The sequence below is a fragment of the Terrapene carolina genome, unplaced genomic scaffold (assembly GCF_002925995.2).
Source record: "Terrapene carolina triunguis isolate 2854851 unplaced genomic scaffold, T_m_triunguis-2.0 Scaffold613, whole genome shotgun sequence".
NCBI lineage: Eukaryota > Metazoa > Chordata > Testudines > Emydidae > Terrapene > Terrapene triunguis.
Genome location: NW_020664964.1, coordinates 195795 through 216256, shown reverse-complemented (window position 1 = coordinate 216256; position 20462 = coordinate 195795). Strand labels below are relative to the sequence as shown.

Sequence of the window (20462 nt, the reverse complement as noted above, 5' to 3'; positions counted from 1 at the left end):
AGTCATTTATGTGCGTTTACTCCAATTCCCTCCAGATGTACTAACGTATTTCCGATATGGAGGTGTCCATAACTGAATGCCATATTCCAGATGTAGTCACACTGATTTTACAGAGAGAGGGACTATCACCTCCCTGTTCTGTGATATGATCCCGCTCTGTATGCAGGCCAAAAACTGCATTTGGCTTTTTTGTTCATTCCTACTTTCCAGGTTCTTCCCCCCAACTGAACATCATTGTTTTGGATTAAGTTTTCCCACATGAATTAGCTTGCACTTCTAGGTTGATTTTCCAGGTTCATTTGTATTAGGCTATATTTCTAGCATCACTGTGTCCTTCTGCATTGTGTCTCAGTCCATTTTCATTACCTGTGTCCTCAATGGTGTTTGAAATACCTCCCAATTTAGTATCAGCCTTTAATTTAAAGAACTACAAAATAGAACAAGTATTATGTTTCTGCCCTTTGGGGTTCCTTTATTATGTCAACTGAGGGTCTAAATGTTGTGAATTTTTGCTATTGTTTTGTTTATTTGGGGGTGGGAGGTGGGGTTTTGTAACTAAATTTTTTACTTAAAAAATCAAATTCTGACTTATTTCCACAGAAATCAACAAACTAGGAAGAACTGGAACCTAATACAATGCTAGACCTGAGCTGCAGCTACTGTTCTCACCCAAAGATCAATATCTCAGGCCTTCATCAACCATACTGCAACTGGTCACTCCTTCCTCCACTCCGGTCTTCTGAGTCTCTCTGTCTCCTCCCAAACAGGTAATTGAGAATACCTCTTTACCTGCCAGACTCAAATATAGGTCACAAAGTGTGTCAAAGACCTCATACGAGGGGCACAAATACTATTCATGCAGGAAGTTTAAAGTAATGGCAATTTCTTCCTTTTGGACAAAGAACTATTTCTGTTACCACAATTCCATTATTCTTTATTTCTGGTGTAAATGAGTTTTAATAATAAAAGTGAGGGGATACCGAATGTATGTGGAATGCAGGTAACTTTGGATGTCCCTTGAATGTGAGATGTCCCTTGAGACAAGGAACGTTTTAAAGGCATGTAATGGAGACCACCTTTGCTTTTAGCCACCCATGATCCTGGGGAGAAAGAGATGCCACACAGGTGGTATTCACAGTTCCCCTTATGGTTTCAGGCAGAAGGGTGGCTGAGACAGCAGAAAAGTCCACGGGGGTTCAAGTGGTAGGAAGGTAAAGCCAGTAGGTAGGTAGAAAGGGGACAGAAGTTCTCCAGCGTGGGTTCAGAAAGAGAAAGAGAAAGAGAAAGAAAGAGGCACTCTGGAAACTGAAAGGGGTGATGGGTGACCAGCTGCCAAATAACTGAAGGAGAAGGAGAAGGAGGAGGAGGAGGAGGAGGAGGAGATTGTTCTTTGGAATAACAGCAGCAGCTACACCTCTGGTTTCAATCTGGAACATGATATGAGATTCCATGTCCCTGAAGTTTGGCACACCCCTCCAGAGCCTGACATTTCTTGTTTATTAAAAATAAATAAACAAACAAACACACACACACACCCTTTTCTTTTAGGAAAAAATTATTAGGTCTTCATCACATATAATAAAGGGATGAGAATGGGCAGAAAAAAGTACGTGTGTTTCTCTTTGCAGTTCACCTTTAAAGAATGGTTAATTTTTTTAAATCTAGAAAGTTCTGGAGTTTGTTTTTATAACTGTCTCTTTAATGTTTCAATTACAGATTGTATTTCTTCTTTTCCAGCCCTTCCACCACTTCCTGAATGAATGCAGGGGCTCCAGGGAGCTCTGTGCTGACATGTGGAGTGGGACAGAGCCAAGCGATTAGAATTGACAGGTGGCCTGCAAGCTGGAGCGGGGTGGGGGCTGATGGTGGAAACAGAGGATGGAAGGGTCCCCTAATGCCCCACTGTTCTCAATGGAGTGGTGCAGATTTCATCCTGTGGACAGCCATAACGGGAGCTGCTGCTTGCTCTAGCTCTCACCCACTTCCCTCCTACAGCCACATGTGTTTCTGTGCTTTCACTTCATGCACTACTGGGGTCTGGTGTTTGAGTTGAGAGAGGAGGTTGAAGAAATAGGGCTGTCATGGATTGACCACTGTCTTCTTCACTTTCAGGATGGAGGATTCCTAGCCTTATGGAGCAAAGGGCCTGTTTTGACAGCCATTCCTCTGAGACTGATGAAACCAATGAACCTACCAGGCAGCCTTGAGGGCAAATGTTCATCCAACTGACCCCTCTATCAATAGGTTGACAGGACTGTATAGTAATCATTTGCCCTTCACTAGCTACACAGTGCCCTCTAGATGTTCTCTCCATCAGCTCTGCCTGTACAGCTCACCATGGTTCACAGACTAAATGAGAATGGAGATAACAAGAGCCCTGGTGGCATCAGTTTTGTGCCAAGTTTGACCAACTGCAACATAGAGATGCCATGACTCTACAAGAGGCAAAGAGGTTTCTTCACTTCCACCACAGCACCTGCAAGGTCTTGCACAGGCAGAACTATTCTGAGTAGTGGAAAGCTTCATGAATCCAAGCTGCCTCCACTCAGCTAGAGTCAAGTTTTTCTCTGTATGATGAATTTGCATGTTATTGAAAGCAAAAACTCTCCCCTGACAGCTAGCTGGGAGGGGGAGAGACTTCAGGAGCAAACTATATTTACATGAACATACCTACTTTGCTTAGATATCCAGCAGATAGAGCAGTGTTCCTTAAAGTGATCAAATTTGGCTGGTGTTGGGTTACAGATCATTTTAGTACTGAATACAGGGGTAGTGAAATGCTGTTATCAATGTTTTCTTTATTGTACGAATGAAGGGGAGCAGAATTGTACTTACCCTGTCCCAAATGAGGGGGTCACCCTCAGATGAAAGGACTTCATTAAGCCAGGGGCCCGAATGCCAGACCCCTGTGAAAGTAAGAGGGGTGGGGACAGGTGTTTCAGCCAGGAGGTGTGGACTCTCCCTAAGGGTCCCTGGCATGGTTTAGCCTGTTCCTCCCCACTGTTCAAAGATAGAGCTAAATAGGCTTCATTAGGAACCTTTTTGTTATGTTAAGTTATGTTATGTTAACTCACTGAGAGCTGAAATCACTTGTGGTGTGGCAAGTGTTTCTGCCCAGCCTGCTGAGAGCTAAAATCACTAAGAGACTGACATGCAGAGATCACAGAAAAGAGGCAGGTGGCAGCAGTTGACTGACAGGTGGCCAGCATGAGCGACTGGTGAAAATGGCAAACAGTCAGCTGGTGGGAGGCAGCGAGGAACAGCAGATGGCAGGGAGGCCAGGCGGTGAGGAACAGTGGCCGGCAGGGCAGCCAGTCAAAACAAGTGCTCAGATGATGGAGCGAGCCAGGTGTCTTCTTCCCCAGGTGGGAGGTGAACTCCCACAGATACACTTCTGAAACCTGGGTCCTCACTGATCAAGGACAACCACAGTGAGTAGGACATAGTGAGGAAGCAGAGTGGGGCACAGTAAAGGAACTTTTGGTTGTAGAACTCAAGAACATGAGGCAGAAGACTCTGCCCCACGCACTCTGGGGGGGTGTCCTGCTCACAGTTTTATGTTTATGAATCCTGCTTGCGGCATTTTCCCTAATTAATGTCGGGTGACTTCTCTCCTTTCATTAAAAGTTTCTTTTCTACACACAGATTCTATGCTTGCGAGAGGGGAAGTTTTGCCTCTCAGAGGTGCCCAAGGATGGTGTGTAATTTTCCCAGTTACTGGGTGGGGGCTCAAGCCAGTTCTGTGTTGTATTGTTGAAAAGGAACCCCTAGATATTGAACCTGGCCCTGATTGCTGCCGGCTCCACCTGGCAGAAAGGTTGCATTATTTTGCAGAGAAAACCACTCTGATGTGGACTGAGCTGTCTACTGCCATGAAACAGAGCAGTGTCTCAATGGGACAATCAATGAGACTGTTCTGCTTGATTTTCCATCCGTATTGTCCACTGAGATTATGCAGACGCTGTAGCAGCTTCAAGCTCCAACTTGTGAGATGGATCCTTGTCCTTCCTGGCTGCTGAAGGCACCAAGAGAAGTACTGGATCCAGTGTTAGTGAAGACAGTCAGTATTTTCCACATGGGGGAAGGAGGACAAGATGTTAGTAGTTCTCAGCTATTGAGTCCACTGAGTAGGAAAACCAAACAGCTCTTCAAACTGCCAGTCTGGCTAAGTATAGTCTCATTTTTTGGGAAAGTTTTAGTCCTCAAATTTCCTTGACCCCAGACAATCAGGTTATATGCTAGGGAATGGGATAGAAAATTATTGTTATTTTTGTTGTTTGTATTGTGATTTTGCCTTGAGGCCCTCATCAGGATTATAGCCTATTGTGCCAGGTGCAGTACAAATATGTAATAAAAAGGCAGTCCCTGCTCCGTTAGGATTAGCTGTTCTAGCAGTGGGCAAAGATAAAGTGACATTCATGATTCTTTTAGATCTGTCACCAGCCTTTGGTACAGTTAATCATGAGGGTTTGTCAACCCACCTGCAATCCCTAAAAGGGGTCAGTGGAACTGCTGGAATGGGTCCATTCTGATCTTTCTGAAGGAACCTAGAGAATATTTGTGGGCAATTTTTCCTCTGCCCCATGGGCTGCCATGTATGCAATTTGCAGGTGACATCCAGGTCTATCATGTCTAACCCAACTAGAAAAAAAAAGAACAAATAACATAGTGTCTATATTGAACTTGGGGCAGGGAAGAGGATTGCAACTTAATTTGGATAATACCATGATAATATTGGAGGGTTGAGGTAAGCATCTGGTGGAACTGGCACAGATTTTATCAGTGCCCCACATGGAGGGAGTTCAGCCACCATTTATAACAGATGAGCACAACCTACAAATTTTATTAGATCCTGGATACCCCATTGTCACCATGGCCAAGGGCACTTTCCTTCAGCTGTGCAAGGTGAGATGGGTGAGATCATTTCTCCAATGCGGACCTCACCACAGTTATCTGAACCTTTGTCACCTCATGACTAGTCTGCTGTAATGTATTCTGCACGGGATACCAAGTTGAGACCACCCAGAAACTGATGTTTTATAGCATGTTACAGCCTAATTATTAAGCAGAGTTTCATGCATCGAACACATTAGACCAGAGCCTTGGGATCTGCACTGGATTCCTACATGTTTGGAAATGGAATTCAAGGTGTTAGTGCTAATCCATGAAGTCCTAATTGGTTAGGGACCCGGTTGCTTGAAAGACTGCTTCTCTCCCCTTCACTCGATATGTGCCTAAGTTTTCTTAGGTAATAGGCATTTGCAGTTGAAGACAGGACCTGAAAAAGTAGTCTCTCTATTGAATTTAATAAATTTCCCTTTATACCAGCCAAAGCTTCCCAAAAGAGTTTTGTCAACATCTGCTTATGCATAGAATACTTAATATAGAGTCTCAAAGGAGATCTCTGGTGAATAATAGTGGTGCTATCGATATTAACTCCCAGGTCTGGGAAATCCTGACTTTGCAGATCTGGCAACAAGCAGACACAAAGCAATTAAACCCTGTTAAGGAGTGCTATTTCCCTTCCTGATTTCCAAAACTGCTTTTATCTAAATGATCTCTCCTGGTTTTCCAACCACCAGGGACAAAATAATGGCCCAGATCATCCCCTTGTGCTGAAAACCTGCCAGAAGGGGTTGTGGGAGAGCAAATCTGCACAAGGATTCCCTCCTGGAGATCTCTCCGCATCATACCATTGAAGGTGTGGGGTTTGCCTTGCCCTCAAACCTGGCAGAGCCATGCAGAGGTCCCGTATGGCTGGATTGGCTCTGGAACCTCTACCTTCCTGTTCTGGAACACCTGTGGAGGAGGCTCTGTGGAAAATGTAAGATGGCCTGGTGCCATAATATCTTCTGAGGTTTCTCTGCAGGGAGGGAGGGGGAAAAGGTGTGCATCCACTTATCCCTACACTTAGTCCACCTGCTCCTTTTCCTGGCCCACCCAGTCTCCACCATGTCCCCATGATCCCACAGAGGAGACTCTGCTATGGCCTGGTCCACACTACCCCCCCACTTCGGACTAAGGTACGCAAATTCAGCTACGTTAATAACGTAGCTGAATTCGAAGTACCTTAGTCCGAACTTACCGCGGGTCCAGACTCAGCAGGAAGGCTCCCTCGTCGATGCCGCGTACTCCTCTCGCTGAGCTGGAGTACCAGCGTTGACGGCGAGCACTTCCGGGATCGATCCGGGATCGATTTATCGCGTCTAGACATGCCGTCAGACCCGGAGGTAAGTGTAGACGTACCCTAAGAGAAGATGCCAAAGACTTGCCTTTCACATGTCACGGTTGGAGTGGGGGATTCATGTGCAAACTCTAGGAGTGATGATCTGGGCCATTATATCTTTCATGACCATAAGCTGCCTGACACAATCAGCCATGATTTCAATAGAAGAAGTATTAACTTGGTATTTCTCAGGCACCTTAGATTCCCAGAAAGAGATCTGCCAGGATATAAAATTAAAAACAGCTAGGAATAGAAAGAAATGAGGGTGAAATTGTCTATTGGCATGTAGTGGGGAACTCAAAGATTCAGTTAAAAATGATTATTCCAGTACTCACTGATGTTCACTTTTTAGTTTCTGCATTATTGGCTTACTATAAGCAGTAGAAGATAATTTGATGAATAGCAGGCAACAGAGGCACATGCTTTATTTCCTTGGGTTTTAAGAGTAACATTTCTTGGCAGGCCAACATTGTTATATTCCAACTTCTGTATGTAATATTTTCTGATGGTGAAATACCCAAACACTTCATGAACAGAAGAAACTAGAACTGTCTGCAAATTTGGAAGAATTCTTATTATGGACATCCACACGTACACATTTGGCTTTGATTATACGGTGTGCCAGACAACTATAAAAACAAAGTGCTGCCCATTATGGCTTTAGTCAACATTTGAGATTTCAGATTTCACTTCTCCTGAAAGAAAGTGATCCTTTTGGCCCCTCATCCAGGTCTATTTCCTGATAGGCATACAGTAAATGCAGATAATGTCACCATATAGCTGTTGCTTAACTTGTACAACATACTTAAAAGGATACTATCACCTTGAAATCTAGTCAATTTCAAAAAATGAGTTGAAAGTAGTTTCAGATATTGCATGTGCCCCTGAGTCTCCCTGCCAATTTTTTGTGGTTTTACAATTGCATTTTCCTATTTTCTAAAATACGTTTTTATCCCATCATTGTTTGAAAAACCTGTAACAGAGGAAACTGATTATACTCAAAGTGGTGTCCTTCCTATGCACAAAGCAAACAAGTGGAAAAATATGTTTAAGTTAACAGTATCACTTTAACCTCACTGAAGTGTTTGATATATTTAAGAGACTTACCCTGAAAGAAGCTTTTGACTCGGAGATAGCTGACAGTAAGGCGCAAGACAGAAAGTTTGTCCAACTTAGATATTATGTCAGGTGGGAAAGGCAGGAGGCTGGCCAGATGATCTAATTCAGCATTCAGACGGTCCCTATGTCTCTTAGAAGGATTAGACTTTTCATTCCCAATGGCAGGCCTTCTGTGGTGGGAAAAAGTATTGTTAATCATTCATTACACCTGCATACAAGGAAATTGATACACTATTTGCTATTAGTTAATCATAGAAACATGTACATTATCTTTAGGTAAATGAATCCATAAAGTTATTTAAAATTTAACCATTCTTCATTTTCCTTCTTCATTATACAAAGCATGTTTACTGTAATAGAGAAGAAAGGTTTTTAGTTTAATAAAATTATTCAGTCATCAATGGGGAATGAAGCAACAGATAAGAATGTAAGACTTCCTTCTCTAATGATCTCAGCCGACAAAGGGATTGTAATATGTACTCCTACAGCATAAAACATAGAATTGATCAATTATCTTTGCAATTACAAAGCACATAAAAAGTAATTAAATTCTCAGTTAAGATTCTGATACCATTCTTGACATTTCCTAATGCACTCACATTCATTTTCCTAACAAAAACTAAAGATTTCCTACCCCTTAATGCTTTCCTTCTTTTGGATACAGACCCCAAGTACACACATATACCCTGCACATAAGGGCTGTAAACATGCACAACCCACTTTGCTACAAACATAACTCTTCTCACTTCTGCAAAGATATTACAATTAATATGTTATCATTAAAAGATAATACAACCTCTGCACACCCTGCCTTGCCAGATTGAAAGGCCAGGTATCAAGAAGGTGAACGGGGGGCGTTTGAGGACCAAATTCAGAGGCAAGTCTAAGCAAACCCAAGAAGTCTGGACTGAGTCCAGTCCCCTCACTGTGTATGTTATGCCAACTTAGATTAATCACAGGGCCAAATTTAGAGGTGATGTGTAAGTTACATTCCCCTTAAACACGTGTAGTGCTTCCGATACAATTCTGCCAATGTGTAAGGCAGTCTCAGTAACTAAACAAAGTGCTGCAATTTTTACACATTAATTTGTTTTGAATAAGTGGACCAAAATCTGCTCTTGGACATATACAGGCAGATTCTATTGAACTTCCACATATGAGTGCAGAATTTGGGCCACTATCTGTTTCTTGTTTGTTTTTAAAACTGAACTACCTCCAGTGACATGCCATGATCCAACCAATTGTAAAACGCCTTCCCAGGATTGAGTGGCTTGCCAATGGTGTGTTTCAGGGGTCTGTCAGACAGAGGGCAGCTGGGGTTTGTAGGGGTAGGGTTTGGCAGTGGGAAGGGGGAAAGCATTGGTGATGCACACATCTTGTTTATGTGTTGCTGTCCTTGAGCAAGATTGGGTCCTCCTTACTCCTTGCTCTAAAGCATTTTTTTCCTGGATCAAGAGGTGAAAAGGCGGCCTCCCCATCACCCTCCCAAGAATGGGGAACAGGTGAAGAGGCAAGGTCTTCCACCCACGACCCTGTCTCAGGAGTGGTGGGAAAAAGATGTGCTATCCCCACTTTCCACTGCATGTCAGAAAATACTTTGTCATCCATGTAGTGCACAGTGGGGTGGGGGGTGGGGTCGGGGAGATGCAGAGGGAAACTCTGCTTCATCTAGTGGGTGTACCCAGGAACATTTCAAAGCATGGAAGTACTAGAACATCTAGGGATCCTGAGGACAGAGGATGGTTAAGGAAAGGATCTCTGTACTGGCAAGCACAGGAGGGCCAGGGAATAACATGAGGAGTCATTCTGTTGCCAAGAGCAAGAACTCTCCAGATACCTACAAATGACATTCACTCGCACCTTTGCAATCTGCGTCAGCGGTGGCAGGGGTTACAATCAGACTTATCTCCTCAGAACATAAATTCTCCTTTCTTTGGACATTGCAATATCCATAGGATAGTTTCATGGAGATTTTAATCTCTGTAATATTTAATAAAGCATGACAGAATGGAAGGACCACCTGTACCTATGCCAGGGCTCATAGCTGGCCAGAGAACACTGCAGGGCATGTTGCAGCAGTACACAGTGTCTCCCTGGAGGAATTCTCTAGCCTTTTACAGCCTCCATACACTGCTGCAGATGCACACAGGCTCTCTAGCAGGGCCCACAATATGCTTTTTACACAAGGCACTTTACAATAATTAAAATGTTCAAACAAAAATTAAAACCCAAATATATAAAAAACTGCCCAGTCAAAACCACCCCAACGAAAATAATACTTTTCTCAAAAGAATAAATAATTGCACACAAACAACTATGTTAAAAGAAGATTATTTAGGTTTCATAGTCAAGAGTTCTTAATTCTGCCCCCTTGTAAATCCATCCTATAGAGTGAAAAAGTCAGGGGTTCCATGGGAAAAAACAGTATGGGATCAAGTAATTAAAGATTATCATAATGAACACACAAAGGGGCTGAATTAAGGTTGCATGGGCAGCTGTAAATCTGATATTCCCTAATTTTTTGAATGGTTGATTTTGTATCTTTAATAATGTTCTTTTAACACAGTTTTTTTAATGTGTGTTGGGGGTGTGGGTGTTAAAAAGGAAATGGTAAAAATAAATGCAACTGAAACAGGTAATGGAGTTGCTTTCAAGCACCTGCAGTAGTACAGCTGTGACTGGTGCTTAGTAAATATCTACATTTAAAGAGAGAGAGACAATATCAAACAAATTAGGCAATTAATGAAGAGGGAGGAACATTCTGTCTCATGTCCCAGAGTTAGATGTTTTTTCAGCAGCGGATGTAGATACCGGGCAATATTAACTTATGAGCTAGTCATACTCACCCTGACACCAAGGAATGAGAAACAGTGAAAAAATTACAAAATGTTACATCTAATATTCCTATATCACAGACCAAAGACCACAATGTAGACACTTACCCTATCTTGATCTCTGAAGTAAGGCAGCAATGGAGCGAGGAAGAAATAAAATGAGTCCCAGTAAAAGGGTGCTTGATTTGACTGGAGCACAGTGGGTAAAAAATGGTCAAGAATAGCACATTGGAAATAGAAATTATGTGATCTTATTCTAAAACCATAGCTGCTCTGTTAGTCTGGAGTGACAGAGAGGTATGGACTGAGGTAATTGTAGTGCTTAATTTGCGCCAGGGCTTGCCAGGGCTGAGCCCCGGCACCTCTAGGCTTTGCAGTTCATAACCCCAATACCTCTGGGCTTGCTGCATCAGTTATGAGAGTTAAAAAATTGCTTGAGCCCAGGCCAGAGGCAGATTAAGGTTTCCTGGGGCCCTGGGCCAGAGCAAGTGGGGGGCCCCTCTCCATCCCTTCCACCTGTGGTCCCTCCCCCATTCCACCCCTTCTGCCTGCGGCCCTACCCACAGCTCCACCCCTTTCTGCCCCTTCCCTGAGGCACCCCACTTCTACCAGAGTCCCCACATTTTGCCCCCCACTGCGGCTCTGCAACCCATTTGCTACTTTCTGCCTAGCACACACACACTGTGGCTACACTGTGGCCTTGGCCCTGGACTGCAGCAGGCAGTGAGAGCTCCTCCAGTCCCAGGGCCACAGCAGGGGTTCAGGTGTTGGGGCTTCCCCCGCCACTCCCTGCTCTTCTGCGGGGGACCAGGGTTGGGGCGCTGGGGCTTCTCCTGCCCCCCCGGTGCTTTTGCCAGAGAGTGAAGTCAGGCACTGGGGGCTTCCCCTACTGCCCTGCAGCTTCTGCCAGGGACAGGGTTGGGGGGGGGTGCTGGGGCTTCCCCCACCCGGCGACTTCTGCCAAGGTTGGGGTCGGGTGACATGAGTTCAGGGGGGTTTCCCCCATTCTGCGGGTTCAGACAGGGATGGGGACAGAGTAGGGGCCATTGGGGGGGGCTTCCCCCATCCCACGGCTTCTGCCAGTGAGTGGGGTTGGGGGCACTGGGAGGGGCTTCCCTCGCCCTGCCCACCTGCCTGGCGTTGCTGCTGCAGAATGGGATTGGGGTGTGGGGACTTCCCCTGCTCCGCCTGCCAGGCGGACGGGGCTCCGGGCTTCCACCGCCTGGTGGTGGATTTTTTCTGGGCCCCTTCAGGTGCCCACCAGTTAGCCGGGGCCCCTGGGCATGAGCCCCGTCGGCCCAGTGGCTAATCCACCACTGGCCCCAGCACCTCTGTCATTAGAAATTAAGCACTGGGTGATTGTGTTTTTGGATTGTGATGAGTGTGATAAGTAAAACTACGTGAGGGAAGAAGCCAAGTGATTTCTAGATGTTCCAGTGAAAAGGTACAAAATGAAAGCAAGAGAGAGCCCCTCATGGCCTCTTGCTGAGAATCAAAAGAAGTGAGGTAGCAAGGGAGTGAATCCAAATGAATGGGAGTTTTATCTAAGTGGAGATTAGGTTCTGAGTGCTATGAACTATATAGCTTATCTACCCATAAACAGAAGACAGCAAACAGATAGGTTCTGGATTCTATGGTATAGATTCTATACCATATTTTGAGCAGCAAGTGGATGACAAGGTGCTGGTTCCTGCACATTTTAAGGGTTGGTCTGCACTAGAACGAGATTCGCAAACTCCTCCATTGCATGGACCACATTACAATTGTGAGATTGCCTCAGAGATCACCAAATTTCTCATTCACTATCCTACCTCTTTACTCTCTACTTCTTATGTAGTAGCAGCTTCTAATAAAGGCAGCTATGCTGACACCGCCTTCTTTCTGGCTGCTTATAAAAGCCTCCAGGTTCTTCTTTGCAATAGAAGTCCTGGACACCTGTAGATGCTGCTGGAGGGAAAAAAGAGGACCCAACACCATGTAATGAGCCAGTTTTCTGTGGACCCCAATTTTGGGAACTGGTGCACTAGAAGTCTGCACTTATTTCAGAGTTAAGCAGTAAGCAAATAATGGAGCCATTTGTTCCTCAAATGGTTCAGTGCATCCATGCTACCCATTGTAATTAGTGTAATCCATTGCAGCAGTGGCGGATTTAGAGTTAGTGGGGCCCTGTGCGCAGCTTCAGTTTTGCCCCCCCCCCCTCAGGATCCAGTCAAGAAAAAGAACATTCTCTCTTATCTTCCCATGTTTTTTCATTCTTTTTTTCTTCATCCTCCTCCTATATTATAAGTAATGGGAAGTAAATGAAAATAAAATGAGGTACCTTGATTGGGGCAGGGGATTGGGGTGCAGGGGAGGGTACGGGGGGTGGGCTCTGGAAGGAAGTTTGGGTGCAGGGTGCAGGCTCTGGGTTGGGGCAGGGGGTTGGGGTGCGGGAAGGGCCCAGGGGGGCAGAGCTTACTTCGGGCAGCGCGGCTCTCAAAGTGACTGGCACACACACCCCTCCGGCAGCGGCTCCTGGACGGGGGGAGGGAGGGGAGCAAGGTGTCTCCGCGTGCTGCTGCCTGCAGGCACTGCCCCTGCAGCTCCTATTGGCTGCAGTTCCCGGCCAATGGTAGCTGGAGAGTCGGTGCTCAGGGAGGGGGCAGCACGCAGAGGCACCCCAGCCCTCCCTCCCCGGGGCTGCAGGGACATGCCGGCTACTTCTGGGAGCTGCCTTAGCCCTGCTGCTGGCACGTCTCTGCGGAGCCGCCTCCCCTGCCTGCCTGAGCCCTGCTGCGCTGCCGGCCGGGACTCGGGGGCAGGTTGGCAGATATTTGTCCTGCATTTTGGGGCCCCCCTGTCATTGGGGGCCCTGTGCCACGGCACAGTTTGTTTCATGGTAAATCCTCTCCTGCACTGCAGTGTATCTACACAAGTCAGTTCCTCCAACTGTTGCTATGCCTGTGGAGTGCGATATCTATCCCACAATTCCAGGCACAACTCCCTTCCCTCTGTAGTCTGTTTTTCATTAGGTGGAGATGAGTTGATATTTTAAAAAGTTTGTGAATACATTTTAAAAAATGTGCTAGGCTATAAAAAGAGTTAAAGAGCTAAATAAAACACTCTAATCTTTTAATATGGTGTACTGTCTTTAAAAAATGGGGAAGACAAGAGATACAACAATCTGAGGAATATAGCACAGAGTAATAGTTATTAGACAATTATGGTTAGCATACTAAACAGCACTTGCAGCTGCCTAGCCATGACTAGGCATTACTTAGGTATCATGGCATCATGGCAGAGGTGAATTTCAAAGAGGATAATATAGTGGCTTTGCAGATTTTTAGTAGCAACCCTTCCCAAATGTAAGGGGTGGCATAGCACAAAGCTCAAAGGTGTTTGAGGGAAAATGGATTAAGGGCCAAAATGGCATCAGTGGCAGAGCAGAGGTGAGGGTCAACTGCTTGATACCATATAAGAAATTATGCTAAGAAGGGCAGGGCTAAGCCACAAAGGGCCTTATAAATGAAAACTAACAAACCCAGAGCAGCTGCCCTTTTTGAGGTTTATGTGTATATTAGCACTGAAATGATTCTGACTGAACTGATGTGGGCTGGAGCAGCTGTAAGTTTTGTGCCAAGCTAGGACAATTGTGATGTTACTTTAAATGACAGTAAAATGTTATAAGAACTTTTGAGTTGGGTCACAAAGTGTTTTACAAGTGTTCAAGGCTGGGGTGCCAGGCCCATAGAGGAGAACAGGGGTATGAGGCATTTGAACAACTCCCATGAAGCATCACAATGGCATTTCCAAATAAAAGTTTTTGCATGTTGGCCCTAAGCTTTTGGGCTTGGGGCTGAAAAGTTTTTGATTTTTCAATGAAAAGTTAGAATTTCCCACAGAAAGCAGGCACTGTGCAACAAAAATTCCTTTATTTCAAAATCCAGTTTTCTGGCTAAAAAAACATTTTGATGGGAAACTTTTGACCAGACCTGGTTCCTGGTGCTTGAACTGGCGCTGTAAATGCCAAACTTCTTTAGTGTAGACCACCCTTAACAGGGTTTGTCTGGAACAGGAGAGCAGCTGGGGTTTGTGACTGATTTGCACATATGCAGGGAGAACTGAACCAGATATAGAAGAGCTGGGCCCAGCAAATGTAGGGACAGATGGTCTCCATTACCTCAGTGGGAGAAGGGGACTGAAACATAGCAGACCCCAGATTGTGCAGGTCTTCAGCATGTTCCTCCAGCACCTCATGACCCTTCCAAACCTCCCCATGAGGGCTGTCTACACCTGCTGCCAATTGCCCCCCAACCAAACCCATGATAAGTTTCTGCTTAATTTAATGCAATAGGAGGCCACATTAACCTATTAACCATTCTGTGGTACCCCGATTTAAGAGGTAGTTCTAGGATCATCAGCTGACAGGAGGCAGAGAGACAGGGCTTCCATACAGCCAGCTTCTATAGATCCCCTGGGATCCACTGGTTTCTTTTGTGGGGGGACCAAAATCCTACTCATTCTGTAAGGGGGCAACCCCTATCCCTATCTGTCTCTTCTCGCCTTCCCAGAGAATGATGCTGTGAAACCTCTCAAAGATTCCAGACTCCTACCCAGCCTAGCAGAGTGGGATGTTCTTACCCCTAATGAAAAATCAGGTGAATCCCTGAGGGAAATCAATTCAGGAGAGAGAATACACAGAACAGGGGCAGGTCAACATTTGTCATCCGTTTTTTGTCCTCAAATGGAAAATTGGGGTTTCCACTAAACAAACATTTTCATAGACAGCATCTGTTTTCCTTGAATATTTTCCATTTTTCATCAGAAAACTGAAACCCCCCCCAAACCAAATACATTTTTGGTTTTCAGCAACTGAAAATTTCTTCCATTTTCAACAAAATGTCAAAAAATTCTGTGGAAAGTGTTGATAAAAAATGAAACAAAACTGTTTCCTCTGATATTTTCCATTGAAACACCCACCCTTCTCTTCCCCATTTTCTGACCAGCTCTACCTCAAACCGTTTTAGCACGGAGACCTGCATTGGCAAGTTGCTGCAAGCCCAACTGCCATACCTAATTTGAACATATGATGGGGGAACAAGTGGAAGGGAGAGAGAAAAAAACATACTGAAAACAACATAGGTCAAGATCATGTTCTATTATAAAAATGAAACAAAAGAAACCATGAAGTGAGGCCAGAGAGGAAAGAAAGTCTAATAAACAATATTCAAAATATATTACATGGAAAGAAGGTTAACAACATTGCAGTTAAATATAATGCACTGTAAGCAGTACACAATTGCTTTATCCCTTTAAATACCTGGGAGAGTGGCTTTGGTATGGTGTGGTAGTACAGATACTTTTTGCCCTAACTAATAGGCTTATTCCTCAGGCTAATATGTGAGAGGTAAATTTTTCGAACACCGGCTTAAAAAACCCCACAGAAAGCCAGATCTGGCCTCTGCTACAGCCCCTTTCTGCCAATTCAGCAGCATTCAGAGGCTGTAAGTGGTGCAGAATAGTAGCTAGAGGAATTTTCCCAGTGCACATGGCTCTGTACTGATTCCCTTGCAGCTCCTGGTTTAGGGGCATGCTGGTGATTAAAGGAGGTTAGTGGGGTGAGAGAATGACTGGAACATGTTGGGCATGTCTTCACTGCAAATGAATGGTGTATTCTTAACTAAAGCTAACTAACTCCTGTTAAAATAGCAGTCAAGACAAAGCAACTCAGCTTTTAACTCAAGTTAGCAGGTCAAATTCCACCCCAGGCTCACTATGGGCTTTAATTTGAGCTGATAACCCGAGTTAAAAGATGAGATGCCATGTCTTCACTGCTGTTTTAATCCAAGTTAGCTAATGCAAGGAAGGTAACCCAAATTAAGAATACAGCTTTTTTTGGCAGTGACAATGTATCCTCTAGGGTCTGGCAATCCTGAGCTACTGAGCTGTGTATGACTTTGTGGCAGAAGCGAGCACCTCAGTCAGACCTTTCAGCCTGAAAGCAGCAGCTACCACTATCATCATCTTGGTGAATGTGAGCCATATTGATGGGGTTGTGCAGATATGCATCCAGGAGAACTCCATACTCCCCTCCTCACCCCCAGGAGGGATCCTGGGCACAGGAAGGAAGGAAGAAACCAACTTGTTTGAGGTCCAGTGTGGGCCAACAACTGCAAGAAGTCTTAGAAATTAGTATATATAATGAGTACCTGTTCCATCGTGCCTCTCTAGCAGGAACTAAGTTATTGTTCTGCTCTCCCCATGTGACATTGAATCTCCTAGATTACCTAGAGTTTGAGCAGGTCTTTGGAAATGAGTAAAAGAAGAAATAAACCTTGCCTGGGCATTTTAAAACTCAGCTGAGTAACTAAGGAAAATTCTCACCAAGACCCCATAATCCTACGTTGTGTGGTCCCATACCTCTCTCTCTTTTTTGTTGTTGTTGTTAATTTATTTATTTGGAAGGACTTTTAGCTTCCTGTTGTAGGCCCATGCCACTTCAGATGGAGTAAACCCTATCACCAGAGCCTCCTCTAGCCCCATAGCCATGACTTCTTCCACCCCGGAGAGCAGTGTCATGTGACTGGGATGTGGGTGGTCATGCCTAGTGTCAGGGCAGGAGCAATCTCTAGTGGGTAGAACAGGAGTCAGAAGCAAAGAATTAGAGCCATGGATCACTGCTGCAGTCAGAGCCCACTTTCAGAACCAGAGTCTAAAGCCAGAGCCAAGGGTCAGAGGTCAGGAACCAGAGCTGAGTGTCAGAACTGGGTTACCTGCAGTGAGGCAAGGCTGGAGCTATCACAGTCAAGCACAAATGCTTTGAGCAGCCACTAAACAACAAGCTACTGCTGGGCTTACGAGCTGGTCTGCTGACTCTTCCAACCAGTATGGGGCTGCAACCAGTCAGACAACCTATTACAGGCCAGCCATGCTTATTAGGTTGCCTGAAGATTGGCTCTGCTGCAGACCCAGATTCCTCACACAGAAAACCAAGGGAATGTGAAAAACCCATGGCAGAACAAGGACTGCCTGTTCTCCTGCCTCAGAGTCCTGGAGTGCCAATGCGTTCTGTCTGTGTGAAAGAAATGAAAGACGCAGATCCTGAAAGAGGCTCTGGGCACCAGAAGTGCCAGTAAAGCATTTTCATTCAAGGTCTTTAAGATCAGAGTATGTTCCTGAATAGCAGAGAACACATGAAGGGCTTCACACACCAGCGACCAGGCCCACAGACAGACAAGCTTTGAGGAAGAGACAGACACTGCCATAGACTGAAAAATGATCCTGATTAAATCATAAATAACATCACACAGGAAAGTGAGGGCTGCCTACAGTAGGGCAGGTGTACACTTTTTTTTTTTTAAATATGGAGATATATCTATCTCATAGAGCTGGAAGGGACCCTGAAAGGTCATTGAGTCCAGCCCCCTACCTTCACTAGCAGGACCAAGTACTGATTTTTTGCCCCAGATCCCTAAGTGGCTCCCTCAAGGATTGAACTCACAATGCTAGGTTTAGCTGGCCAATGTGCAACCACTGAGCTATCCCTCCCCGCACCATATTTTATCCAGAGTCAAGTTTCTGAATCCGTCTTACAGCTGCCCTGGCTGCCTAAAACGCATGCGCAGGTATCTGGACTGAAATCCTATAGCAAATGTATTTTCAAGGCAGAATCACTTTCCACCCTGCAAGGGGGAAAATTCTGTCCCCATTGAAGTCAATGGGAGATTTGCCACTGATACTTGGAGCCAGGATTTCACCCAAGATTCCTGAGAACATCTACTCCCTCTGTTAGCAGAGTGGTATTCTTAGCTATCTTGCTTATCTGAACATCCACTTCTAGAGAAACCAAGTAAGTCATACAGCTGTACCTTTGGATAGCACATAAATCTCTAGGGAAGCCATGGAACCACAAAATTCAAAGTTACAAGTTTCCACAGCAACTGTAATTCTGCATCCTTGAACACTAAGGCCCAGACCATGCAAACAATCATGCACATACTTAACTTCATGTACGTAAGTGGACACATTGAGTTCATGTTTATAGGATGAGGGCCAAACTTAAAGCTTACATACACAGTAGAACAAAATATTATATGTCTGAGAGCCAAGTTACAGTGATTGTAGGATCCATAACTTCTTAGTCCATTATTTTTGTGCATTTTCTTATCCACCACAATGTATTTGCATTTGCAAGATTTTTCTAAGTGGAAACAAGTTGTTCACCTAACTCCAAAACAGCTCAATAGATGTTGCTCAAACCTTCAAAAATACTCCCCTTTAGACCAAACATAAAATGTTAGCCCAAATGGTCTAGCTTTAAGATGTTATGAGCAACTGGAAAGAGGGAGTTTCATTTTAATGATCCTTAATTGTAGTACCATGCCCATCAATGCTAGTTTGTATTTATAACTCTGAAAAATACCAAAAATATAGTTGGTTTTACAATTACATGGTACAACACAAAAGATGCAGGGATCATTATAATAAAAACATTTATTTCACTGAGTGGTTTGGGGCATCTGGAAACCATTTCATATTTGAATGATAATGACCTTTCCTTCCTTGCATTTCAAGCCATCCTGTTACTTCACAGTGCTTTTGTTCCTGCACTCCTTGCACAAAACTTAGATTCAAGTCTCCTTATAATTAAAATGATCTAATAAAATAATTATCTGAAAAATTATTTATTCTTTATTCAAAAAGTGCCACTCACCAGTTAATTGTTTCATTTAGTTAAATTAACCCATAATATGTTCAATTTTCAAACTCATACTCAATACATTTTTGGTTCAGTTATGCCGCATACAAGGCTGAGCCATGTTAGGGAAAGGATAGGAAGGCCATTGCCAGGGCACTGGTGTCAGGAGACACTGAGTCCTTTGAAAGGCATAACGCCTCCTTAGCACTGGGGAGAACGTGGTAGAGAGCAGTTCTTGTTACAGCTTTAAAACATGCAAAGGCATTCCCCCCACACAGCCAGCCTAGGTGGGGTTTACGGGCAAGGGGAAGGGTCAGGGCCTCCCCCATGCTGTGCCCAGAAGCACTCTTTCTGGGGCCAGTCAGCACTAACAGATATACTAGCCATCCTGTCAAGCTTGTACTTCCCACTGTGGGGAGACAGATTAAGCCTCTCCTGTGTGGGTGCACTGTGGAAGGAAGGGACTCCCTGCAGCTTATCTCCCTGGTACCATATCCACGCAGAGGGAGGCATAGTTGAATATGATACTTAACTGTTTCTGAACAGGTTTCCTCCTTTTCCTCCCAGCATACAGACATTCCCCTGGTGGAATCATTGTCCTGGCACTGAAACAGAAAAGCAATAGGTGGTTCATTTTCAGAGTTTTCAGTGTTTCATACCACTTCACAAAATGACAAAACCCAGGAAATTCAATTAAAGCCAGTGCTCGTTCCTTAAACCATGGCATTATGTAAAGCTAAAAGGCACCGTGACATTAGTTAAGAAAGAAGTGTCAGGCTTCATCCTGTTTCTTAGTTTAATATTATTAGAATATTGATGTTTATATTTAATTTTCATGTTTCATTAAACCATCAAAAAATGGTATAAAATGGGTATAAAATACATCTTGCTTATTAGAGAGCCTGAAATAGACTTCTTTCTTCCTTTAAAAAAAAATCTCTTGGCCAATATATATTCTAATTTCCTGGCCAATATATATTTAGGGTCAATAATAATAAATAATATTATATATCATCTTCCATGAGGAAGGATCCCACAACTCTTGAAATATACAGGAATAATTTCTTCCTTTACTGAAATTGTGCTAAGCAGGATGCAATTACTGAAACTGGAATTTGTCCAGGTCCTCACATTTAACATCTTCTACACTCTTAGAAAGGTCATTGGGTCCAGTGCCTAGAGCATTCGCCAGAGATAGATTCAATCCCCAGCTTTGTGACTGTAGGCAAGTTACTTCGATGCTTGTTCTGTCTTTTCTATTTAGACTGCAAGCTCTTTGGAGCAGGAGTTATGTCTCAGTGTTTGTACAGTGATTAGCATAATGGGGCCCTGATCTGAGTTCAGGCCTGGTGGGCTTGCTACTGTTACCACTACTAAAGCATCTGGAGAGCTTTAATGACCACAAGTAGTCACAACATTAGGTCTGCATCTTGTAGTCCCTCCAGCAGCACAGAACCCCTCCTAGCAATATGATGGGTTGTGGATTCAAGTGACAGCTGAAACAGAAGAGTGCCACATATTGAATCACAAACACCACTTCATGCAGTACCAAGAGGTTTTTTTTTTGGAAGCCACCCATCCAAATATTGACCCAGCTTGCCTTTTC

The 20462-nt window shown here is 44.3% G+C and overlaps 1 protein-coding gene across 1 annotated transcript in view; it reads right to left on the bottom strand.

The window, feature by feature from the left end:
• Positions 1-19451, bottom strand: part of AHRR (aryl-hydrocarbon receptor repressor) — a 111906-nt gene extending 92455 nt beyond the window's left edge. The window contains exons 1-2 of the mRNA XM_024201609.2: positions 19390-19451; positions 7334-7515 (exon numbers count right to left, since the gene is read on the bottom strand). Coding sequence (XP_024057377.2) covers positions 7334-7515; positions 19390-19451 — 244 coding nt within the window. The remainder of the gene's footprint in view (positions 1-7333; positions 7516-19389) is intronic.
• Positions 19452-20462: the final 1011 nt, after the last annotated feature.